We start from the raw sequence: 27,904 nt of genomic DNA on the forward strand, positions 1-27,904 counted from the left end.
ATTACCAGTAAACTGTCATTAAAGACTTATTGTGACATTCATTTTTTAACCACTTATTTAACCTGTTTAGATTATTTGAATAAAGAGGCAAATTAAAAGTGAAGGTAAGAAATCTGGATATGAGTTACTGATAATATATGACACTGGAAACACTATTTAAATAATAAGGAATAATTACATTGTTTAAATAATAAGGAATAATTACATGATAATTCTGCTATGTGTTGATTTTCTCTATCCCTCATCATCTTTAAAGAACTGTGAGGAAAAACTGTATGGGAACTATAAATTGTCAGTATGGTCAGAGACAGGAATGGAAGTTAGAGTGGTTCAAGAGGGACAATCAAATGTTACCCCAGTAATGCTGGATTAGAAACACACCTTTTGAACAGGAACTGGCTCAAGCTTGGGTGTAGCAGATGCTCTGAGGAAAAAACAGAAAAAGGAAGAAATAATGAATTTTTGCAAACTTATTAATACAATTTTTATCATTATGTACCTTAATATACTAAATTAGCAGAATTTATAGCTTCATAATTCATGCTTTTAACCATTCACGATCTACTAATTAGTTCATGAAACTCAAATGCTGTAAGATCCAATAACTCATACACTATTCAACAGTTCTTTACAAATTCAAATGAGGAAAGACAAACATCAATCCTGTTTGCTAATTAACCCATGATTAACCTTTAAATTAAGGCTGCTGCTGCTGCTGCTGCTACTGCTAAGTCACTTCAGTCGTGTCCGACTCTGTGCGACCCCATAGACAGCAGCCCACTAGGCTCCCCCGTCCCTGGGATTCTCCAGGCAAGAACACTGGAGTGAGTTGCCATTTCCTTCTCCAATGCATGAAAGTGAAATGTGAAAGTGAAGTCACTCTTCACTTTCTGACTCTTCACGTGTCTGACTCTTTGCGACCCCATGGACTGCAGCCTACCAGGCTCCTCTACCCATGGGATTTTTCAGGCAAGAGTACGGGGAGTGGGTTGCCATTGCCTTCTCCTCAATTAAGGCTATCCCTCACCAAAAAGGATAAAGTAAAATAAACATGACTTTCAGTAGTTCCTGAAACAAATAACTGATCTCTTTGTCCAACAGTATCTGCCTTCTCTCTTATTATCCATGAATATGCCCAAAGGACATGTGGATCTTTGTGTGAAGATACTAAATAAATTCTGGTTGAACTGGCTCACTGAGTATTAATTTTGTATTTATATTTTAAGTGCAGGTTAATGGATCTGTTCTGCTAAAACCAAACGGTAAGTTCTTCAACTAGGCTACAATTTCAAAGAAGGCAGTGATCATGGCCTACTTGAGTCTCTATATCAACACAGCCTGGCATATATTAATAACAGGTTATCAGTACTGAGCATAGGAAGAAGACAAAAAGGAAAAGAGGACAAAAATCCATGCACAAAATGATTCTCATATACAAATTCATTATTTTTACTCTATACTTTTTCGTATTATTACTGTCAGTTTGCTTAGCATGGACTAAGAGTAATGATAATTGATTCGGAGCAATTATCTCTTATAATCATGACAAATAACCAAAGCAGCAGTAATCATTATCCCCATTCTTCACAGGAGGAACTTCAGAGTTAAAGTAAATTACTTCTAGAATGGAGCTAAAGCCAACCATCTTTATGTATTACAATACATTGGCTGCAGTCAAGGACAGTAAATGATTGGAGAGCTCCTAATGATTTAAAGCTATTTTCCCAGCATTAAGGTATTAGGTTTAATAATGTCAGAAGCAGTCTAACTCCTCTTATATCACACAAGCCTGAGGATAAAGACAGCAAGTGCAGAATTCAAGAAATGTAACCACAGTAGGTAAATAATAAGTGATCAATTTTAAGCTGCAAATCATGAGCTCATTTTACTTACAGAGAAGCTAACATAGGATATTTGGTCTCTACAGTGATAACCTAGTAATGAACTCTGATCAACATTTTTAGGAGCAACTGAATTTTCCAATAACAACTGATTTGGTTAGCCAGGGCAAGCACGGACTGAATAGCTGACTAACATAATGAGAGACCACAATAGACGCTAACACTCGTCTACTGCTATGTAGAATTACACTCTGCAACTGCTCAAGTTTCCATGTGTGCTGTCAACCAGACAATTTCTCTTTTAGTTTATAGGGTTATTATAACAAGCAAAGGAAACAAGTTCAAGAACAGAACAGTGGAATATTTCATTGAAATTTTACAGTAAGATGCAATCACAAAGGATCTACTTATTAAAACCATCCAAGACACGATTGAAATTTTGCCGTAACAGAGAGGACAGAATCCTTTTTCATCTGAACACTTAAAGGTATATGGAGCTCTTCTGGTAACACAAAAACAAAATAAACAAAAGATGACGTTTAACCTGAATAGAATAAAGTGGTTTCCAAGAAGAATAAAATGTATATATCCCATGCCTATGAAAACAAACCCCTTAGCTTTTTCTGGGTGTTAGTTCTTACTTTAATAGCGTTAGCAACAACAACAAAAACCCCAGAATGGTTAGTTTTCACTAACTTTGTGTAATCCAACCTCTTAATCTGTTCAGAACGTAAAGAACAACGAGTCTTACCATATTTTATGGATTGAAAGTTCTACAAAACTATTTCTTAAAACATAGGATTCACAAAAAATTTTAAACTGAATCTTTAATATCTGGCCTGCTCACCTTCTGATAAAGGCCCACAACTACAACGACAAGAAATAAGAAAAGCAGTCAAAGAAAAGAGGAAAACCTGTCCTCAAAATTCCAGGATTGAGTCCATTACACATGAAAATCACAAGCATTATGTTGTAAGTGCAAAAAAAAAGATTGGCTTATAATTAAATACTAAATGAAAGAGCTGATGCTACATGCAATAAAAATTAGTTACGCTGTTTAAATACTTAAATAACTACCAAATGAATCATAGAATCATTAAAACTTAGAAGGTTCCTTGAAGTGAAATGTAAGTCGCTCAGTCATGTCCAACTCTTTGCAACCCCATGGACTATACAGTCCATGGAATTTTCCAGGCTAGAATACTGGAGTGGGTAGCCTTTCCCTTCTCCAGGGGATCTTCCCGACACAGGGATCAAACCGAAGTTTCCTGCATTGCACGAAGATTCTTTACCAGCTGAGCCACAAGAGAAGCCCAAGAATACTGGAGTGGGTAGCCTATCCCTTCTCCAGCGGATCTTCCCGACCCAGGAATAGAATTGGGGTCTCCTGCATTGCAGGCAGATTTTTTACCAACTGAGATATCAGGGTACATCATGGGAAATGCCGGGCTGGATGAACACAAGGTGGAATCAAGATTGCCGGGAGAAATATCAATAACCTCAGATATGCAGATGACACCACCCTTATGGCAGAAAGTGAAGAAGAACTAAAGAGCCTCTTGATGAAAGAGGAGAGTGAAAAAGTTGGCTTAAAACTCAACATCCAGAAAACTAAGATAATGACATCCAGTCCCATCACTTCATGGCAAATGGATGGGAAAACAATGGAAACAGTGAGAGACTTTATATTTGGGGCTCCAAAATCACTGCAGATGGTGACTGTAGCCACGAAATTAAAAGACGCTTGCTCCTTGGAAGAAAAGTTATGACCAACCTAGACAGCATATTAAAAAGCAGAGACATTACTTTGCCAACAAAGGTCCGTCTAGTCAAGGCTATGGTTTTTCCAGTGGTCATGTATGGATGTGAGAGTTGAGCTATAAAGAAAGCTGAGCATCGAAGAATGGATGCTTTTGAACTGTGGTGCTGGAGAAGACTCTTGAGAATCCCTTGGACTGCAAGGAGATCCAACCAGTCCATCCTAAAGGAGATCAGTCCTGAATATTCATTTCAAGGACTGATGCTGAAGCTGAAACTGCAATACTTTGGCCATGTGATGCGAAGAACTGACTCATTGGAAAATACGCTGATGCTGGGAAAGATTTAGGGCAGGAGGAGAAGGGGACGACAGAGGATGAGATGGTTGGATGGCATCACCGACTCAATGGACATGGTTTGAGCAAGCTCTGGGATATGATGAAGCACAGGGAAGCCTGGTGTGCTGCAGTCCATGGGGTCACAGAGTCAGACATGACCGAGCAACTGAACTGAACAGTATGACTTAAAACATTGAAAACTAGGAAACAACTAATTAAATATACAATGAAGAAATGGCTGTCATATAACCAAATGGTGAAACACTATACAATAATTAAAATAATTTTTAGAAAGAATTCTGAATTACATGATAACATGCTTACTTTATGATATTAAATGAAAAAGAAAAATATAAAATAGCATATATGGAGCATGATTAACACATGGAAAGAACTGGAAACACACCAATATTTTAGTAGAAGTTCTCTACAAATGATATGTTTTCTCCTTTCTTGTATTTTCCACATTTTATGCACTGTACATGTTCTACTTCTTATGATAAGTAAGGATATTTCTCAAAGCAGGCTTCACAGAAAACTACTTTCCAAAACACCCTCCCCCCAAAAAAGGTTCTGTTATCAGAGAAATGTAGAAAATTTAAAGTTACATAAGCATTGTAACCACAGGACTTTTCAAAGCCTTTAAATGCCTAAAGAAGAAATACTGTGGATCATGGTCCACACACATGAGCTTGAAATAGTCATTTCTGGAACTCATGCTTAGTATATTCATTTACTTAGGCAACCTTTCTGAAGGTTGGAATTACAAAAGGGAAAAAAACCATGAGAAATGTTACTTTAAATAAAGACAGTAAATCTCTGTCAGTCTGAAAAGTTTTCTTAAATCTCTTTCAGGTGGCTAAAATTAAGAGAAAGAAACATTACAATCCACAAACTCCTCAAAACCTTTTTTTATACAGAGTATCTTTCTTGACAAGCTTGTGCTTTCTTGAACGTTAAGTAAGATACCCAAAAACTCTGAGCATAATTTAATCAATATTTAAGGAAGAAAATCTCATTTCCTCCACCAAACTAAAATATACATTTCCCATATTCCCTGAGGAGAAAATCCTAAAAAATGAATAAGGAAATTACTTCCCCAAATTAAAATGTTTATAGTTGCCTTTTTTTTAAGAACAGTATTATACTGAGAATCTGCTCCTTTACTTTAGAAATGTTACAGATTACTTATAAGCAAACAATTTTGTAAAGACAAAGTTTTAAAAACTGATGTATAATTGCTAATAATTATTACTACATTTTTCTGTTCAAACCCTGGGAAATAAGCAATGGTGTAATATATAGATCTCCCGTTCAACCACACTGATCGTCACAAGTCACTTTTGTGCAGTGTGTGTGTCTGAAACCAGCAGAGATTCTGGCAATGGCTCAGTGCCGCGGACGGAACAATCCACTTATTGTTCTCTCTTCCCTTGCTGCGATGCTTCTGTAGGGCAGTAAGCCACGACGGGGAGAGAGGCTAGTGCCTTGGCCCTGTACTAAGCTCAGCTCGTGGAATCCAAAGAACAAAGCCCACAGTGTTGTTAGAACAATCTATTTTGAAAGCTGATTGATTTTTATAAGAGCAGTATCCAAAATAAAAATCCCTGAAGCATTACAACCAGTTTCAGAACTTCTGGCTGAATGGCTGAAAGGAGTTCCAAGTTAAGAAATCAGAATTTTGATGCCCTGGTTAGAATAATGTATAGGAAAAATAACACCAAAAATAAGCGGTAGATCTAATAAAAATTAAACCAAAGGGATCATGAAAAACTTCACTGTATGAACACTCAGTGAATTTTCTAATACTGCTGTATAAAGTAAAACTTTTTTAGCTAATAAAAGTCACCAATGAATGTTCACATTTGTGTTTAAAAATGAGGAATTATGCAATAGAACTGGACTGATAAAGATTACTCACTTTACTTATTATGTCTTGGTGATGCCTTCAACCATATCTAATACACTTAATTCATAAACAATCATACAGAAAAGAGAAGGAATTTCAGTTCATCTTCCGTGAGATGAGTTCTATCTAAGTTTCCCACAGCATGGCCATCTTTGGGCTCACTGACCTCAGGACCCATAAACACTAGGGCACATCATTAATCACTTTAATTGCAAAGTTGTCAATTTGCAATAACAAAGCAACTCCAGAGGGGGAAAAAGTGAGCACTCAAGTGTGTAGAGGGCTGTCTCTTTAAACCATTTCCCCATTTTTAATTGTACTTCTAGTTAGTCGGCTTTCCTAAAACTCAAATCTTAAACATTTAAATCACTTACTTATAGCAATGCATCAGTGGTTTTTTCCAAATGATTTGAGAACATGTAGGGATTATTTTTTCTAGAAACAAAAGTACGAAACAGCTATATATCAGTGCGCCGCATATACAGTAGTAGCTATACATCAGGGCTTCCCAGGTGGCCCGGTGGTAAAGAGTCCACCTGCCTACGGAGGAGACACAGGTTCGATCCCTGGGTTGCAAAGATCTCCAGGAGGAGGAAATGGCAAACTCCTTTGGTATTCTTGTCTGGAAAATTTGATGGACAGAGCCTGGCCAGCTACAGTCCATGGTGTGGCAAAGAAGCAGACACAACTGAGCATGTCCGCATGCAGCGTATTATTAACACAACACCTTTCAGCTTATAAAAGATTATATTCACCACATACACATGTATTCATACACATAGTCTCAGTTTCTCTCTCTCTCTTTGCATTTTCTCTATTACCATCTGAACCACCAGGAAAGCCCCTGTCTATTACTATCAGTACTAAATATAGAGAGGCAGAAATAATAACCCAAAGTCCAACAGACTTAGTAGAGAAAAGAAGGAAAAAGCAATGGAACTGCTAGAAGCCCTCTGAATACCTGGGGCCTCCTCTGCTGAGGCCTGGCTCAAGGAGCGCTGAGAAATTCACAACAGGCAATTACGACTTGATATTAATAATTACCTCTCTGTGTAAGGAAATGGCTTTCGTTGTAAAGATTCTTTTCCGGTGGTTACAAGAGTTGATGGGGCTTGAGAAGAAATTTTCAGCAACCAAGTTCTAAATCAAGCCACAAAGGAGATAGGGAGGGGCTGAGGGAGTAAGGAAGGGAAGGAAAGGACTTCTACTGAGCTTCGCTGACCAGATCGGTTACAGTGCTTTCAAGAAGCAATATAAGGGGCTTGTGAGAGAAAGGCGCATTAGGCTGAACTTAAAATGACAACATAATTTCCTATTATACAAACAATGAGAGGATCACGGTCAACATTACATTTATTGTGGTCTTATTAGGAGCTCCACACTAAATTTAAGGCCTTATACACAATGTATTGCTTAAGTTTCAGAAATAAAGTCTACAAATGTTAAAGAACTTGGATCACTAAAAAGTTTCATGCCAATATCTACATTATCCTTCCTCTGATATATCCATCTCACATAGCAGGAATCAGCAAATTAACAAATATTTCTTCATCTCATGTGGTGCTGCTTTATTTTCGATGGTTGAAGTTCACCAATTTAATGCTATTAGGATTTTCAGAATTGTAAATTGAATACTGATCAATTTAAATAACTAGTTTGGGTGAGAGTTTTATATATTATTACTTGATATCCTTCACTTGAGATCATCCTTTCATCTGTCCAGCCGTCAATAATTTTGAGCTGGAAGAGGCATATAATAAGTCAATAAATAAGAGTTTCACATAGTGATAAATGCAAAATTTCCCATTATTCTACTTGATTCTAGATGGAAAAAATTAATTTTTTTAACACTATATTTATTTCCACAAAAGCATTTTTATCAGGGAAGAAAGTTTTATCTGTTTATTGTCCCTCATGTCCACACTCCAAATAATCTCAGCATCCTTTAAGGGGAAAAATGCACTTTTCTAACTAGTGTTTATAAAATAATTTCTATAAACAAGAAAGTTGAAGAGATTATATAACATCATAGATATGTTCAAGTTTCAATAAAAGGTATTTCAATGTCAGGATAATTTATTCTTATTAAAAATAAAATTTTTATAAGTAAAAATATTATTTCAACAGAGGGTTTATATAATACAAGGAGGCTATTTTGTATGCCCCATTGTTAAACAGCAAGCTTTTCTGGAAAGGGTGAGACAGTCGACATTTTAAACCTTGTGGGCCACAGGATACAGATTCAATTATTTTGTTCTGCCATTATAGCAAGAAAAATGATCCAGACAAAATGTGAGTGAGTGTGACTGTGTTCTAATAAAACTTCATTTATAAAAACAGGTAGGGGGATAGATTGTAGGCCATAGTTCGCTAACCCCTGGTTTAGATTATTTCATGGTTTTGACTATAACAAACATTCTAGGAAATAATCCTACATGACCATGGCTCTTTTATAGTCTAAACCTCATAATCATTTTGTATAAAGGAAAACCTCGAATTACAATCTGTTCAGACACTGGCTGGCATAAGATATCAGAGTTGAGCTTCTCATTATTCTTTCTGCAAGACACCACCTTTCAATCCCTCTTAATTCCTCTACTTCAAACTTTCATACTACTTGCCACTGAATGATCCATCTAAACTTCCAAACAACCCATTCAAATAAAATTCATACCACAGGGCACTGATACTGAAGCTTGGAGAAGGGACAGGTTTAATATTCTTGGATTAAGGGTGACATTTTAAGTACTATTTTTAACTTTGCATTTCGGTTCCTTTGCCAATACATGATAAAGTCTACTAAAGACCTCTCTCACCTTCTGCTTCTATGTATTACAAATGCAACTGTGTAAGTAATGTAATGGTTTTTTTTTTTATTCTTAAAAAAAGGTGTACCATGCTTTCTGTGAGAGAAGCTGAAGAGCATAATTCCCCTCTTTTCCAATTTTTCACCAAAATTCCATATTTTATTTCATATCAGACACGATTATAATGCTTTTAGGACTGATATAAATAAGCAATCTGTAGCAGAGTTTCATTCACTCAAAACCTACTAGGTTTCTATCTTCCTTATGGCACAATGGTAATTACCTTTATTCAATATACCTTCTCTTCCAGATCCAATCAAGTAGAGAAAACAAATTTTTATCAAAATAGTAAGTACTTCATTACTAATAAGAAACTAATAGGATTTGCAAAGCAAATAACCCACTTGTAAAACATTAGGGATTCTATTTATATATTTATTCCATTTATTCTTGGCTTTTTCATGACATTAAAATACCCTTAACAAATGCACTTAAAATTCATTAAGCCCATTTAGAGAAGGAATTCTCTTAAAATCTCTTAAAATTCTTTAAGAGAGAACGAATCAATAACAAATCATACGCACACATGGATTTTCACAGACATCTAGCAATACATAAGGGTCAGTTGCTGAAGAACAGGATAAAAGCACCATCAGTTCAGTTCAGTTCAAGAGCTCAGTCGTGTCCGACTCTGCAACCCCATGGACTGCAGCACAGCAGGTTTCCCTGTCCATCACCAACTCCCAGAGCTTGCTCAAACTAAAGTCCATCAAGTCAGTGATGCCATCCAAGCATCTCATTCTCTGTCATCCCCTTTTCCTCCCACCTTCAATCTTTCCGAGCATCAGGGTCTTTTCCAATGAGTCAGTTCTTCACATCAGGTGGCCAAAGTATTGGAGTTTCAGCAGCATAAACAGGCACAGTTCATACCCTGATATTTGTCTACCTATTTTTTTTCTTCCTTTTAGGAAAAGCTTAGGGCCTTAAAGAGACAGAAAGATCCACTTTTCTCTTATCAAGTTCTTCATTGATAGAGGAATACCTTGAAAAATAGGTGAAACACTAAATAAAGGTTGGAAGTCTGTGCCACCAACAAAATTAAATAGCTATAGTTCCTTTGTTAGCACAAGGACCGTAATTCTTCCCCGATAAAACTGTTCTGGGGGTGGAACGAGGTCATGCATGTAACACACCTGGCAGTGACTGGCACAAAGTAAGCAGTGACAGACATTAATTTCCTACCCCTCACGCAGAAAATACGAGCCTGGATTTCTGGAAATTATTCCCTTTGGATTATATACTGTCAGAGCCAAGCCAAATTATCTACCAGGGTATGTTTCAAGAGGAAACAACAACAAACTAGAAATTAATAAGAAAATATCACTTGAATACATACCAAATGCCAACAATTTCATTTTGCCCATTACATAAATTACCTCATTTATTTTTTCTAAGACAATAATATTGTTCTCATTTTAATTACAGGAAGAAGTAACTCAACTAGGTTCAATAATTTGACCATAACTTAGAATTTTAAAATGGTAGAGCCAAGATTTGAACCCAAGGTGCTTCCAGATGCTTTAAATGCAACTCCAACACTCTGCCTTCTAGGAATAATATCAAACTGAAAGCCACAAAAGTAACTTTGGTGAAGAACTACAGACAGAAATGCTTTCAAACAATGAATAACTTAATTTTATATTAACTAAAAACTATTCTATTTTCAATCATGTTATTTACAGAATGCCATCTTTGTTTTAATTCATATAAAAACAGAAGCTACTCATGGTAAACCACACATATATGTATACATATTTAGTTAACATACAGATGTACAGAGGTAGATGATATATATACAGATATCTATCTACCCATCTGATTCTTGATCTATAGAAGTACACATTTTACAGCTCGAACAATACGGACATTAAAAAGAAATTTTAAGTTCTTCCGAAGATTCTCAGTTAAGGGTTTATAAACATGCAAACACAAAGAAACAAGCACCTTCAGTCCATTCTTCCATATTTTTCCAGAGAACGGGACTATTTTTCCCATAGGGATTCTCTAATAACTTCATTTCCCAGCAGGATGGAGCTGGAGGTTCCTTAATAAACATCACTAACCTGGGTGCTAAACTAAACTGGGTTTCTGATTAAAACAGCAGCTGGCTTCTGGGTCAGTGGCCATGCAGATCCCAAGATACACATCTTCCTGTGGGTATGTGTCAAGAACCTTACATTTCTATATCTTCTTCCTGGTGAACTTGAGAAAATAAAGGACTGGCATCACAGTCCCCATTACACCTGCTGATGGTGACATGTTACCAGTATCCCTAAATGAGTAAGACTGGCAGTTTGATGAGTGCCCTGTGATACAGGGGTGTATACTGCATGTGCAAGATTACAGAAATAACTATGATGCCTCCTTTTCAATTTGGTTTAGCTACATATATTCATGGCAAATAGATGGGGAAACAATGGAAACAGTGAGAGACTTTATTTTTGGGGGCTCCAAAAATCACTGCAGATGGTGACTGCAGCCATGAAATTAAAAGATACTTGCTCCTTGGAAGAAAATCTATGACAAACCTAGGCAGCATATTAAAAAGCAGAGACATTACTTTGCCAACAAAGGTCCATCTAGTCAAAGCTATGGTTTTTCCAATAGTCATGTATGGATGTGAGAGTTGGACCATGAAGACGGCTGAGTAGCTAAGAATTAATGCTTTTGAACTGTGGTGTTGGAGAAGACTCTTGAAAGTCTCTTGGACTGCAAAGAGATCCAACCAGTCAATTCTAAAGGAAATCAGTCCTGAATATTCATTGGAAGGACTGATATTGAAGCTGAAACTGCAAAACTTTGGCCACGTGATGCAAAGAACTGACTCATTGGAAAACAGGATGAGATGGTTGGATGGCTTCACCGACTCAATAAGACATGAGTTTGAGCAAGTTCTGGGAGTTGGTGATGCACAGGGAAGCCTGACGTGCTGCAGTCTATGGGGTCGCAAAGAGCTGGACACGACTCAGCGACTGAACTGAACATATATTCATATATTCTTAGTCACTGAGTAATACATTTCTAATGGTGTTCAATTCATTTTGAATCAGCCTATGCTTTTATAAACAAACACATACCCTTATGTTATGGTCAGAACCTAACTTCTGTTTACCCTACCAATCTGTTATAATTACTATGGGCTTCTCTATTACTATAAATGACTTTAACCAAGCACCTTCTCATTCCTGACCTATATGTATTATATCTAATGTCACTTCAAGCGCAGGGCAATACCCATGCTGTATCTTTTCCTTGCTCTATTTCATTGATTAATTAATTCCCCAAATATTTATTGAGCCCCTAAAGAGCAGGTTCTGCTGTAGAAGATGGCACAATAGCTATGAATAATACAGACAAGATCCCTACTCTGAAGTTGCTTATGTTCTACTTGGAAGAAGCAGGCCAAACATAAACAAGTAAGGTATGTCACATGGCAACGATATAATGGAGTATAGTAAAGCAAAACAGGGGCATGCTAAGTCACTTCAGTTGTGTTCAACTCTTTGCGACCCTGTGGACTGTAGGCCGCCAGGCTCTCTGTCCATGGGATTCTCCAGGCAAGAATACTGGAGTGGGTGGCATTCCCTTCTCCAAAAACAGGGGCGGGGATACATTATTTTATATGAAGGAGCCAGAGAAGGTCTCTATAAGATGAAATCTGAGCAGAGACCTGAAGCAGAGAATTCCAGGCAGATCATAATATAGAAAGTGTTAAATCTTGGAGGCAGGAACGTGCCAATGGGCTGGAATGAGAGTAAAAACAGAAAGAGCAGTGAGAAAGCCAGAAAGCCAACTAGGAGGCAGAACACATAAGCCACTTCGCACCACTATAAGGAACTTGTCTTTTTACCCCTCTAAGTCAGACGAAAACATATTCCTAAATATAGTACTTCATTTTGTAAGAAAGCTAAATCCAAATCTCACATCAAAGAAGTAAATCTCAACACAGTGCCAAGCAATAAAGTAGCCCAGAAGTATGCTTGAACTACATGAGCTACTACTTGCTTAAGGAAGGAGAAACTTGCCCCAGATCTTAAATATGCAAAGACAAACAGAATACAGATGGAAAAGAACAAAATAACTAATTTGTTCTTCAAACATCCAAAGCATAAGATAATGCTCTTTGAGGCTCACTTCTATATGCTCTCTGTCCTATGTTAGTACTGGAGGCACAATTTTGCCACTAACTTTTTCCAGATACATCACTTTTTCTATTCTTGTCTAGGCTAAACAAATTAAATTGTGAAATTTTTCGGTAAAGTGAGTATTTTTAGGTATTTCAGTAAAATTCAAGGGGACAGGCATTCCAACATTTAGTACAGCCTTATTAGGAAAACAAAGTCAGGCTGCTGTCTCGTGGAAAGCACAGAAATGAAAACTTTTCATTCTTTATAGTCTAAACTTAGGTTTTTCCATTTATTTAACACTTAAAAAATAACTTGGGGTGGGTTAGGTTTCTTAAAAATCTGGAGTACTCAGAGTCTAGGAATTTAAAAATTAATGATCAAATGTGGCTATTTTAGTTGTAGATAAGCCAGATCTATCCTTAATAACTTTAAGATGAGCCCTAAATTTCACACTTATAAGTTCAGAAGTACAATCATCCGCATCACTGAATCTTATTAAATTCAAAGTAGTCTATATGATAATAATATCTAAATCTGAAAAAAAAGGAAAATTTAAAGCTAATAAGTGTTCAAGTATTTGTTCATCTTTTAAAATTCTTATTTGTGATTAACTTCACAATTATTCTATCACAAAGAAAGGACTAGAACACAGTTAGTTGTTTCTTTTATTCCAGAAACTTTGTTTATAGAAACTAAACTTTGTTTATAAAATAAGGATGTATTGCATATATTTCTGATTGATGATTTAATGGATATTGTAAAATTTAAACTATATTAGAATTTCAAAGTTTTCCAATGTTAACAAAGTTTTTTTTTTTAAGCAAAGAGATTATAAAACATGGTATATTCTCTAATACCTCTGTCATTACAGGAAGAAAATTTGAAACTCTAGCAAATTAGAAGCACATTTAGCCTATGTTACCAAAAGGTAATAAGCTTATTATCCTGAGACAATTCATTCTTTCCACCATGCTGTGAATCTTGTATATAAAAATATCCTCAAATAGTGCTTCTTAACAGTAAACAACTCAAAATATATGTGTCTCATCATGCAAGTTCAACAACACCCAAACTGGTCTACACCTTTCAATGGAACAAATCCACTGATCAAAACCTTGAAAACTGGCGATGTCAAATTGCTACAAAAACTTGTAAATGCTTCTTCTCAATTTCAGTACGTATCCCATTGTAGACCAGGAACAAACGAACTGGCACCAGTGTCCAGGGGCTGCAAATCGAGCAGCACCAAAGTAGACCACTATTTTCAAACTTTTCATCACAATACACAGTGAAAAGTATACTTTATTTCATGACCTAACTGGTGCAAATCTGAACCAATAAAAACACGTAGTTTCACATGCAATCCATTATAATATATTCTGTTGTAGTCCATTTTATTTACAAAACAAAAAAGGGGGAGGGGAGATGCTGGCCCTGACTCAAAGTGAATGCATATGAGCCTCAGTTTGATGAACGGTATTTTGAATCTCTTGACTAGGGGCAGGTGGGGGAGGGGAAGGAGGGCAGAGAACTCAGAAGGGTTTGGAAGCTTGATAATAAACATGATGGTTGCCTAACAGAGGCCACACAAAAATACTCATTGAACTGAAACAGCCAATTCACAAAACAATATCAGGCTAGTTTTAACTTGTGGGAAGTACTGCATTCAATAATATCCTGAAAGGCACAAAATAAACAGATGTAGCAATAACAATTAACATGAGTCTGGCTCAGACATGTCTTAAAGCTCCATCTCACCAAGTTTGCTTTTGACACATCACTGAGAAGAACAGAACTGCTGACCATAGGCTACCATATGTATTACACTGTTCCAACAACCACATCTTCTAGCAAATACTTAGAAACTTAACTGGATGATGAACGTTCTCCCTATTTGAAAATATGTGAAAATTTACAGAAGCCAAACACCAATACTTAACTCTCAAGACAAGCAACTTGAAATGTACTTGACTTTTTAGTGAGAGAAAAATTCATGCTCACTGTTTCCCTTACACTGGCGTTAAGCATAGGGCTTCCCAGGTGGTGTCAGTGGTTAAGAACCCATCTGCCAACTAAAGAGAGATAAGAGACACGAGTTTGACTCCTGGGTCAGGAACAGCCCCTGGAGTAGGAAATGGCAACCCACTCCAGTATTCTTGCCTGGAGAATCCCACAGACAGAGGAGCCTGCAGGTTACAGCCCACAGGGTCACAAAGAGTTGGACATGACTGAAGCAACTTAGCATGCACACACGATGTTAAGCATCCCCTAAAAAAATCTCTAGCGAATAGGAATAGGAGATTCCTCTCATATTTAGTTCCACTTTTCAAAGATTCACAGAAGGACCTGAGACCTCACAAAAGATTAGAACCAATTCAGAAACAAACACACAATGCGCTCTATACTGCGATCCTTAGAAAACCATTTACAATAAAGAAAACTGCATTTTTGTAACTGATACCAAAGTTCCTAATTCCTTTCGGACAACAATGCTTCTTTTCTTCCATAACTATTCTGATATTTAATGCTTTTGGCTGCTTTTCTAAAACGCTCTTGTTAATTACTGATCATGAGCTTTTAGTGAAAAGGAGTTTCTCTTAATTTGAGCTGCCTAACTGGAAAGGGCTGTCCAATGGTGATGTTCACATAGGACCTGTGACACTGCCACAGGGGTTCTTTCGTAGGAGAAGATGATGCCAATTGCCTACAAGGTGCCTTCAAGCTCAGGGGAACATGAACACCTCTGGAACACAGCTTGCATCATACAGTGTTCTTTTTCTTTCAGAAAAACTGTCTGCATTAGCTAATTCTTTCATCTCTCTTAAGCACTTATTACTCATAACAAGATGTGAGACTCAGGACAGACTGGCAAATAAGCCCAACGCTAATACCGGCCTCAAACACAAGCAAACCATAAGTAAATTTTAAAAATTCTTAGCCTGGTCACGTTAATAAGCAATGTAGTCCCTAGAATGTCCAGGATCTCACATGGTTGAAAACAGATGTTCCACAATCAAATCTTAGCATAAGTAGATACGGTAGGGAGTCCCCAGAGAAAGAGAACAAGAGGCATGGTTTTCTTGACATAAGAGAAGCCATTTTTGGCCCAAGCTGTTTTGTGATCTCAGCCTGGCCACAATGCTTGCCCTTGAGAGATCTCAGTAATTAATGATCATAAAGGAATTAAGGGAATTCAGGAACAAATGAAAAGCTGTCAAGAAACACTAGTTCAATGATTAAACAACGTCCTAGTTCCTTCTCCAGGGATGCGCATAATCATCTGATAACGTATCTTTGAGTTCTGCGGGAACCAAGGCCCTAACCCAGGTACAGGATGCTAAAACCCCAGACTGATGACAACCTTAGGAAGGACGATGTGGACCTTTTCTGACCCTCATGACTTCAGTCAACTAAAGCTTGGCAACTGCTGCCCCAATTCTATGCTGAATTCTCCTCTGTTCAGACCCACTTCATGAATCTGCATGCACGCTTAGCTTAAAAGGTCCCCGATGTTGCTGTCCAGGGAGACACTGCTTTGATAAAGATCCCCAGTGTTCTCCTTACTTGCTGCAAGTCATAAATCTTTCCTTCTCCAGATCTTTGGCTTGGTTGTGTCTTTTGGCTTGACCAAGAGGCAAACCTGGTTTTCAAGTAACACTAATTCCTCCATTCAGTAGTCATTTGAACTACAACAAGTTACTTAGGCACTCTCTCTTAGTTTCTTCACATGTAAGTTAAGAACAATAACCATACTAATCCATCTTATAGAGTTCTGTGAAGACTAAAGGAAAAATGTCTGTAAAATATTCAGAATAGTGCTTGCCCCACAAATACACACTCTTACAGTGTCAGCCATGATATTTATCATTCTCCATGACATGAAAGCTGAACATAAATTTTATAATCTTCCAGGCTCTAGGATTTTGTAAGAGTCTAACATTAAACACAATATAGTTTTGTGAAAGCCAGTTCACAGGTCCCATTTGAGAAAATGTCCATTCTTGGCTGCTGTAAGAATGAGAAAGTATTGGGGGAGTTCTGGCAGCAATGGGAGACAGAACTCACTTCCAAATCATCCATAATATACAGTCATCCCTAAATCCCGGAATGAAACTAAGGTCTGCTGCTGCTGCTGCTAAGTCACTTCAGTCGTGTCTGACTCTGTGTGACCCCATAGACGGAAGCCCACCAGGCTCCCCTGTCCCTGGGATTCTCCAGGCAAGAACACTGGAGTGGGTTGCCATTTCCTTCTCCAATGTGTGCCAGTGAAAAGTGAAAGTGAAGTCGCTCAGTCGTGTGCGACCCCTAGCGACCCCACGGACTGCAGCCCACCAAGCTCCTCCATCCATGGGATTTTTCCAGGCAAGAGTACTGGAGTGGCTTGCCATTGTCTTGGTTTTCTAAACAGTTCTTTCGCCTGACAACAATGCAAGGCTTGGTGATGACACACTGGTTCTTATAAAGTTAGATGGAGGAGAAAGCTGAGGTCAATGGCTCTCCTTTTCTGCAATCCCCTCGCACACTGCCCTGAACGCAAGGTACAATACTGAGGCTCACCACGGTGGATGACTACGGGCACCTGCCTGCAGAGGTCATGTAAGGGGGACAATTCAGGCCTTGGATGCCTCTGAAATCATCACTGTGATCAGCAATGGAGTCTGCACAGATAAGAAACTACCACAGACTGGCCAGAGAACATGCTCTGCTCCCAATCCCCAAGAAAAAAAATCCAGTTTATTGAACTTTCTCCACAAGTGCTTCCAAGGACTAAAGTTCTATGAGCAAAAAAAATTGTGATGACACAAACACCAAAGCCAAAAAATATGAATGTTGCTGTACGTGTTCTACTCTTTCATTTGCATCAAGGGTTACAAACCCAAAGGCCCCATCATACAGGGCAAAAAATAAATAAAAACTACAGATCAGAGTTTGCAGCTGTGTTCACGGGCCACACCCAAGGCTGTGTGTGAGCTGCATACCTCAATTGATGTTGGGATCCATATTTAAGGAAATTGAAACTTGCATTTTAATCTTTGTTCCCGTTTTGACATGCACAAAATCTAAGGGTTTGGCTGCTCTCACACATGGCCTTGTTTTCAGCTGTCTGTCACATAAAATTGCAATTTAGCCCCTTACCAATCTCCTGTTTTCTAGGTAACCTACGCCAAAGCAGATAGGGCATATGCTTATGCTCTGGTACTCCTATGAAAACAAGATACAGCACGACTCGCTGCACCTTCTAGTTGAATTATGTGTCTTAATGCTAGTTCTGAAGAAAAGAGACTAGCAGTTAAATGTGCTGGAACACTGATGCACATGGTTATAAGAAACCAGTTTTTCAGAAGGCACATTCATCGAGGTAGAGCAGACTTGCACTAAAAAGAAAGTCCAGTTGAGATCATTACAAGAAGAAAGATTAAGTGATGTCATATATGTAAACCATCTAGCACTATACCTATAACTCGTAGCCAGCAAGTAAAACAGTCTAGAATTTGTATGGCATTTCCAGGTATTTATAAAATAAATCTACTTCACTATTATTATCTGATACTTCCATAGGCAGATTCAGTGTAAGCAGTGGATCTCACTACCCTGGCACTTTAGCAGTGACTGAAATTAAAAGATTTAAATGAAAAAGTTTATTATATGAAAGAAAAAGTAAAAAGCAGAAGGATTCTTCACACTAATATTCAATTCCACTAGGCAACAATTCTATAATATCTCCTAAAGAGAAGCAACATTTGACAAATTTACAAACACTGGAGACTAAATACTATATAATGTGGCATGTTACAGAGGCATTTAATTACATACTGTGACAATAATGTTTTTTAATGACAAAACCTGCTCACAAATTTGATAATGCTACACCCTTTCTTAAAACTATGTTCTCTGAATCACTATGCTATATACCCAACATTAATATAATATGATAAGTCAACTATATTTCAATTGAAAAAAACTGTTCCTACACCATGTGCATTTGTCAAAATTACAATTAAAGAATTATGTTAATATGCTGATTCTTTTATTAGCCAGTGTAGCAGGTCCATGATGGCGGGTACCATATCTATCTTGCTCACCTCTATATTCCCGAAGCATGTGTTGAGAGAAGGCATTATCTGTGTGTGCATACAGTCTGACTAGAAGAGCACATACCAAATATGTTTGTCTTCTTTGGATGGCATGCAAGTTTCTCAATTTCTGCATCTTACAAATGATTTTCAAGAAATGTGTAACTATTTTACAAATAGGAAGAAGCCACTAAATACTTTCTTGAATAGAAAAGTGCTTAAAATAAAAGATAACAGAGAACGAGGAACACAACAGTACTAATTTGAAAGCCACTTAAACTCAAATGATTTTGTAATCTCTTAATAGAAGATGGACTCTAAAGGGATTACACACATCATGTACCCACATAAAGGGACACAGAAAAGCAATTAACTAACTGTAAGTAATCAAATGGCGAAAACCGTATAAAGACGACAGAAAGACGCTAAGTCCAATAATAAAAGGGAAGATGAATGTCTCATCTCTAGCAAAGAGAATGTGATTATGAAGACATTTTCTGTGGTGATAACCTTGTAAAACAATATAAATAAATATATAATGTGAAAGAAGGGTGTTTTTTTTTTTTTTTAGAAAATTGTTTTCTGAAAATATTTTCCCATTTCCCACAAACTTACTTCATCTATTTATCCTGCGATGCCACATCTATATATACTTTCTGAAATGCTAAATGTATATGTGTGTATATATATGGAAATGAAGAGCCTGAAGTCATTGGCCCAGCACACCAAGCTAATTCACAGAGTGGGGGGGCCATAGTTCACATGCTCCTTTAGGACCCACAATACCTGAAAGTGGTCTCTGTGGGACACTGTTGGCGTTCTTGTTGAATTGCTACACTGAATTCTCCAAAACTGAGCATTTATATTCTAGGAATGAAAAGACTGGATACAGATTTTTAAACATATATTTATAAATAATCTTCCCAAAATGATGATATTGACAAATCAGCTAGAAAAATAGAGCTAGAAGTAAGGTAAAATTCTTACCTACGGAAAGAAGTTAGTGAATAATAATTAAAACTGATGATTCAAGAGCCAGCATTTGAAGATTATTTAGAAATACAAAGGTAAATACCAAAAGAAATAATTGATTGCCTCTGATGCAAGAGAATAGATAGGTGGAGGTGCAAAAAAGGGACTGCTGGGGAGTTTTTCTGTAAATAAGCCTTTTACATTCTTATACTATTTGCATAAAACATTTTTATTAAAAATAAAGTTTTAAAAATACATTTGGTGATTCAAAATGTAAAATAAGGTAGAAGCATTATGAATATATATAAAGAGTGAATTTATGCCTAATACTTTCAAATATCACATAAGAAAATTGTTTACTAAAAAACAAAAGAAACCTGTATCCACCAACATACATACCTTCACTACATTTTCAGCTACTCTCCTTCTGCTCCAGAAGCACTAGGTAAACCAGATGACCTAAAGTTACCCAGTCCTGCCTTGCCCTTTCCAGATTTTATGACCATGTCACAGATAGGCCTAAAGTTTCCCTAATGGGCCTTTTTTCCTATTTATAACATATGAAACTTGAGCAATCGTTGTTTCAAAGTGAAGTCGCTCAGTCATGTCCTACTCTTTGTGACCCCACGGACTGTAGCCCACCAGACTCCTCCATCCATGAGAATCTCCAGGCAAGAATACTGTAGTGGGTTGCCATTTCCTTCTCCAGGGGATCTTCCCGACCCAGGGATTGAACCTGGGTCTCCTGCACTGTAGGCAGACGCTTTACCATCTGAGTTACCAGGGAAGCCCAATCATTGTTTAGGCCGGAGCAAATATCCACTATTTTATGAAGCAAAATCTGAGGGAAAAAAATCTTTTCCTTCTCTATGTTCTCTATTTTATTTTACTTAGGGAAAATTTTTTATTCTGACTTATATAACACTAGTATGCATTAAAATGAGATTTCACCTTAAGAGAAAACTTTGTCATATTTAAGACCTTTATATCTATTTTCATTCACTTAGTCAACAAACACTCTGCTGAGGTCACAGAACGCATAATCAGAAGTTAATACTGTCTCTTTACGTGAGTCCTACTTAGAAGACTCTTGCAGAGTTAGAATTTAGTCTGTTCTAGACTTAGAGAACGAACTATGGTTACCAGTGGGGAAGAGTGGAAGAAAGGGATAGTTAAGGAGTTTGAAATCAACATATACACACTACTATATTTAAAACAGACAACTAACAAGGACCTACTCTAAAGCACAGGGTTACTCAATTTTATGTGGCAACCTGGACGGAAGGAAGCATTGGAGGAGAATGGATACATATATATATGTATGGTTGAGTGGTTTTGCTGTCCACCTGAAACCATCACAACATTGTTAATTAACTGACTATACTCCAATATAAAATAAAAGGTTTAAAAAATAAAACATCATAAAGCTCAAAAAAAGAATCTAGTCTGTTCTAATTTTTATTCTAAAAACAGACTCTAAGTCTCAGATATAATCCATTTCATAACAGAGCTTTAAAAACAGCTTTTAAACAATAATTTCATTTTCTCCCTCTTTTTTCCCAACCACAAGAATGTTGTCCACATTTCTTTAAACAAATCTCTCAGCCCCTCAACCTGACAACTTGCGGTATCTTTAAATTATACTAGAGTATATCTTACACTGTCATGGAACAGTTGCCACTAAATGGAATATATAACTTATAAAGGATACTGAGCTCCTCAGATTCTGAAAATAGTGAACTGCGATGATACATAAAAAAGAATCTCCAAAGTATGTGTTTTTCACAGCAGTAAAACAAACACATCCATGCCCATGTCATCTCAGCTAGAGAAGCATACTCTTATGAGCCAACAGGCAGCTCCTAAGGATTGCTTTAGCAAGCTTTAAAATCATTTATTTGGTAGAGCCAAAAAATCTACCTTATTTAAGTGAACTTTACAATACCTTTGTCTATTTAATATACAAGAAATAATCAGTTCATATATTGGTAAAAAGACGTCAATCAGTCCTTCTTCAGAGAATGGAAATCATTTCCTAAAGCAAAAAGAAAGGAAGCTTCTTCCACTCCTCCATATCCTCTTAGAGAACAATTTATATTGCAGCTGCACTGGAAGACTGTCCTTTCTGTGCTGACCTCAGTTGCTTTTAGTTTTTCCTTTATGGGTCATATACTGGACATAGGGGCTGGTTAGGTAAACCATTACCTGGATTTAGTTCCTCATGCTGATGCATATTTTAGCACCTCTTGTGTATTAAGACTCTGTTACAGGTTTGTAGGGGCTTCCCTAGTGGCTCAGTGGTAATCCACCAGCCAATGCAGAAGACATGAGTTTGATCCCTGGGTTGGTAAGAAGATCCCCTGGAGAAGGGAATGGCAACCCACTCCAGTATTCTTGCCTGGATAATCCCATGGACAGAGGAGCCTGCTGGGCTACAATCCATGGGGTCCCAAGAGTTGGACATGACTTAGTGGCTAAGCCACAACAACAGGTCTGTAGGAGATATTACGAAGCTGAATAAGAAATGAATTCTTTTTTCAAGGATCTTAACATTTACTGGGGGAGATAAATAAACAAGCAGTAAGGGCCAGAGGTTAACTACATGGGCTCTGGAGGGAGAGAAACTTCATTCTAGCATCAAAATCTCTGGGGATGGAACCCAGTAATCTGCCTCGAGCTTTTTAAGTTCAATAATAAGTTTAATAAAGACCCAGGACCTTAATTTTGGAGGAGCTAAGGGTTAACCTTTGATATACTGCACACTCATAAATTCATTCACTAGGCCACCTTGAGTACAAGCAGTTCACGGGGCTCTGTACAAACAGTAAATCCACTAGCCTTCACTCAGATTACCATTTTTTCTCTCCTTAGCTTTTGGCAGAATGGTTGACACGAAACAGGTACCCAATAAATTTACTAAACAAATGCTAATTATTAAATGAAATAGTTTCATGGCAGGGGGAACTTGTGGATTTAACTGAACCAGGGACAGACTAGCCAGAAAAGTCTGCGATGAGAATGACCTTTTCCAACAGAAGCTGAGAACAATTTTTTAAAAAATTAAAATGACTTTGCAGCCTCACTGCGCTTGTCTTTACATTGTGATTTACTGTAGGGCAACCTCTCCCTTCGTTCTTTAAAATTTTCTAAACTCAAGTATCTCAACTGTTTGCTCTTTCATTTGAATTTTTAAACAGGCGTGTTTAAAGTTCGAGTTTCTATTCTTTCTGCTTTTGTTGGCATTTCTTCTCTTAGTCCTTTCTATATTTAATTTTATTCTGATAAGGATCTTGATTTCATAGTTCAGGTAGAATGTATTTTCAAGAAAGGTTACACACTATTTTCATGGACTTCTTTCTAGTAATTCTTGTACAAAATAAAATGCCAAAATATTTTTGGTGGGTAATTTTCAATAAGAGAGGTAATTTTTAAAATCATTAATTACGAATATCAGAACTATTCCCCTTTGCCCCTCAAATAGAAAGAACTGTTGTCAGATATGGAAGAATTTCAAAATTAGAGTTTCCAAATTCCAAACTTTGAGGGTTCCAAAATTAGATGTGTATGCATCCACAAGTCTTCAAAGTTTAAGTCAATCTCTGGTGTCTCTGATGGATATTTTGAAGTGGGCCAACTAAGCTAAAATGCCACTAAAGATAATACACCAAAGTTATTCTGAGAAGTGATAAGCTCCAGCCAAAGCCACATTGTTTCCTTCATCCTTCAGTGTGTGACAACAAACAGAGCTTAAAATAATTTTACAAGGACAATAGCACATGTTAAATGATTGCTAGTCTCTCAAATTCCTTATCTTCTGTGATTCATTTCGTCTTTATATACTAGAAAGTAATTGAAAGGTTTCTACTAAATAGATAATACATAAATCTTTCTGAAACGCTGTAGTTTTGAATCCAAAAGGTGAGAATAAAATATATTTCATATAGAAATATAATTCATATGTAATCACAGATTAGGAAAAAAATGATATTTAAGATTAGAGATGTCTTAAATCCAATCTTGTAAATAAGCAAATTAAGAAAATGTGTTCAGATGACAATTTTATTCAATCATTATATAATTTTATAATACTCTATTATTACAAAATTAATATGAGCATATTTGTGTATATGCCAGATATTGTATCACTGACTTCAGCAAGGAAGCATATAAATAGAAGCCTTATATTCTGCAAACCATTTTAAAGACGTGAGGTACTGGTGTGTGCGTGCTAAGTCACTTTAGTTGTGTCCAGCTCTTTGTGACCCTATGCACTGTAGCCCACCGGGCGCCTCTGTCCATGGGGGTTCTCCAGGCAAGAATACTGGAGTGCACTGCCATGCCCTCCTCCAGGGGATCTTCCCACCCCAGGGATTGAACCCGTGTCTCTTATGTCTCCTGCACTGGCAGCTGGGTTCTTTACCACTAGCACCAGTATCATTATCATTTTCCTGAAGATTTATGGTCCTGAAGATTTACTGAAGAATTTTAGAATCATGGTATTCTAGACTCCAAGCCTCTGATCATGCTATAATTCACCAATCTCCATTCTCCTAACAAGTTGTAAAGAACTTGGCCCAGGGATGCCTAATAAGTGGTTAAGAATAAATGAGGAAAGAAGCTGGCAAAACACCCCTTCTTCAGTAATAAAGAAGCCACTTCTGACTAACAGAACAAGTAAACATGGCTGGGGAAAGTGACTGCTTCGTTCATTGTGCCAAAAGAGAGGGTGTGCTTATAGGTTTACAGCTTTTATACAATGCTGACTTCAGAGAAAAGAATCAGAAAATAGAACAGTGAGTCAAAGTACAATCTAAATTTAGTAGCACAGTTAACACTTTGGCCATAGGGTATTTTTGCAGGGTGTGAGGGATGCGTGTGTGTGAAGGAAGGGGTGAGGAGAGAGGGGTGACAGGAGGGAGCTAAGCTGACAGTCATTTAGATTTCAGCAGTCCCTAAGAGCACCAAAATGTCGCACTAAACATGTATCTGTTAAACCAAGGGTAGGATATGACAGAAGGAGGCCCAGCATGGCTCTGCCATTTACTAAAAGGATGGTTTCAGGCAAGTTACCTAATCCTTCTGTGCTTTAATTGGCTCATACACAAAGTACTGAATAAGACTACCATGTACTTCACAGGAAAGCTGCTGTGAGTGTTATATGAGTTAATATATATATAATTCAGGAGAACAATGATTTAGATACTATTAATTATGTGACAGGTGTTCTCATACCTGGCTCTTGTTCTGATTTTCACCACTTCCTCTGCACCCAGTAGGTGAATGTTATTAGAAAAGTTCATCCAAGAACTGATCTGTCATACAGATAAAATACAAAACTCTCAGAGTATTACAAAAGGTTAATAAGCTTAATACTGAGAATTCAGTTCAAACTAGAGAATTCAGTTCGAACTTCATATAAACTTCTGTTTATAAAGAAGAAAGATCTTTGTGATCGCTCAAGATCTTTGTGATACGGTCATATGTCAAAGACAGAAGATGATGCAATGTCTTCATGAAGCCTGAGGAAAACTTGTAAGCACTGGAATAAATAAAGGTCAGCTAGAATTCTTACTCTTGTCAGGGATGCTCTCTCACACTTCATGACACTGCAAGTGATGTAGAAGAGTAGGAGGAGAAAGTGCCTGTTTTCTACTCTGCTAAGTGAGAGTAAGTAAGCGAGTGAAAGTCGCTCAGTTGTGTCCAATTCTTTGTGACCCCATGGGCTACAGTCCATGGAATTCTCCAGGCCAGAATACTGGAGTAGGTAACCTTTCTCTTCTCCAGGGGATCTTCCCAACCCAGGGATCGAACCCAGGTCTCCCACATTGCAGGCAGATTCTTTACCAGCTGAGCCACAAGGGAAGACCCAGAATACTGAAGTGGGTAGCCTCTCTCTTCTCTAGCAGATCTTCCCAACCCAGGAATGGAACTGGGGTCTCCTGCATTGCAGGCAGATTCTTTACCAACTGAGCTATCAGGGAAGCCCTTTCTCCTCTGCTAGCCTTTTTTTTTTTTTTTTTTAGTAATAAATTTTTTCATTACAGCATGTCACTACTTACAATGGCATCTTTGACCCCTTACAATAAATGCTGTTTATAAAAACATTCTGATCTCCTAGAAAAGCCAAATCATGCATTTTCTAATACAGAAATCAAGTAAATGGTATTCAGATAAACTTCAGCTCTCACACTCAGCTAGAGAGAATAACTCATTTATCCAGGAGATTCAGATAGTAGTAATTTGTTATAGCCAAGACATTTTAACTGAACATTCCCAGCTCCAAATTATCATATATATAGCTTTAAACATTTTTTCTAGAGGCAATAGTTCCTTTCAAGAATAATGACTTAAATATTTTGAACTACTGAGATGCCAAATCTCTTTAAGTAACTCCAAACATTCTTATGGTTTAATCAATAAGGCATAAAAGATTTCTAGATCTGCCAAGTTGACAACAGAAGCAAACAGCGTGAATCCTTATTTCTAGTACAGTCTCCAATTATGGATCCTGATTTCTAGTACATTTTTCAATATAGAGAATAATTATTATGCATTCTCTCCTTCTAAAAGAAAAATTCAAAACTAAAGAAATATAAATATGTTAAAATGTAAGTTCCAACTGTCAGAGGTCATGTCCATCAGGGGGCCTTTTCTGGGAATGCACACAAACAGGTAATCTAACAAGAGAAAAGAATGCATAAAGTAAGATAGAAATTGAGGAGAGAGAGAGGGGAAGGAAGGAAGAAAAGAAATTAAGGAGTACAGAAGTCATTTAGCAACTAACTATATACTCTAAGGGCACCTGCAACGCAGGAAACCTGGGTTTGATTCCTAGGTCAGGAAGATCCTTTGGAGAAGTGAATGGCTAACCATTCAGTATTTTTACCTGGAGAATTCCATGGACAGAGGAGTCTGGTGGGCTACAGTCCATGTGGTTGCAAAGAGTCGGACACAGCTGACCGACTAACACTTTCACTTCTCTTTCACTCCTTTAATATACTCTGTATAGAATCTCCTAATATGAAGCTTCATGCATTATATTGGCCCAAACAGAGGATAAGAAGGAAAATTAACTCTGCATATAGTATCCTAAACTTTAGGACAGAGAGCAGATATGCATAAAATGGAAGCTTTCTGCAAAAAATCATTTGTGGAAACCAAGGACGTAGGAAATAATAAGAGTAGTCAAATAAAGCAAAACATGACTTAGAGGACAAAGTGACCATCACTATGTACTTAGTACCTTAGTTGGCTTTTTCAACTTACAGAAATCCTGCCAAGGCAATGGAACATTTAGGATTAGATAAAGTACTTGTTAGTCAGGTACTCATTTATATAAGGAAGAAACTGAGAATAGGAAGTTTGGCCAGCTGCAGGATGTCAAATCTCCGCTGGCAAGGTAACTGCATAGCAAAAAGTGGTGAGCTGAGAAAGACCAATTTATCTGTGAACTATACTGGGCTTAGAGGGAAGTGGGTGTGCCCTGAAGAAGATTAGATGAATTCCTAACATGTTTTTAACTAGAATAATGTGAGTGACTCACAGGGAGTAAACAGGCACTTCATATCTGATGTCTTTTGGTTCACCCCTTTATTTCCTCTCTTATCTTCCCTTATAAGGCTGTGAAAAAAAAAAAAAAAACAGCCCAATTCCTTATCTCTTCCCAAGTTGAGAACTGGGGGTATATGAACTGTTTCTACTGAATCTACTAAAACATACGCATCATCCCTCAGATTTCATATTTCAGCCTTCAAACGGGGTAAGACAGAGTGAAAGTATCAGTCCATCTTATTTCTATCTTCCTGGTGATAAATGAAATTATTAAGGTTCTCTTTTCTAATTGCAAGGCATTCTTTATTAAAAAATCATGATAAATGTATTTCAAAAGAAAAAGCTCAGGGTTTGGAATAAATGTGGGATAGCAATTCAGTGAAGCCATAAGTCTGGGCTCTCCTGGACTAAGTAACCTTAGGATAAAACCCTTAATCAGCCACTGATGTGTAACCTTGTGCAAGTTA

General features: G+C 37.3%; 1 protein-coding gene across 6 annotated transcripts in view; it reads right to left on the bottom strand.

The window, feature by feature from the left end:
- PDLIM5 (PDZ and LIM domain 5) overlaps positions 1–27,904 on the bottom strand; it is a 251,372-nt gene that overhangs the window by 111,485 nt on the left and 111,983 nt on the right. For all 6 annotated transcript variants that reach the window (XM_088836227.1, XM_055434166.2, XM_055434167.2 and 3 more), the window contains exon 4: positions 382–424. In XM_088836227.1, coding sequence (XP_088692353.1) covers positions 382–424 — 43 coding nt within the window. The remainder of the gene's footprint in view (positions 1–381; positions 425–27,904) is intronic.

Source organism: Moschus berezovskii, chromosome 5 (assembly GCF_049115385.1).
Source record: "Moschus berezovskii isolate FMDL1 chromosome 5, NW_MosBer_1.0, whole genome shotgun sequence".
In the NCBI taxonomy this organism is placed as follows: Eukaryota; Metazoa; Chordata; class Mammalia; order Artiodactyla; family Moschidae; genus Moschus; species Moschus berezovskii.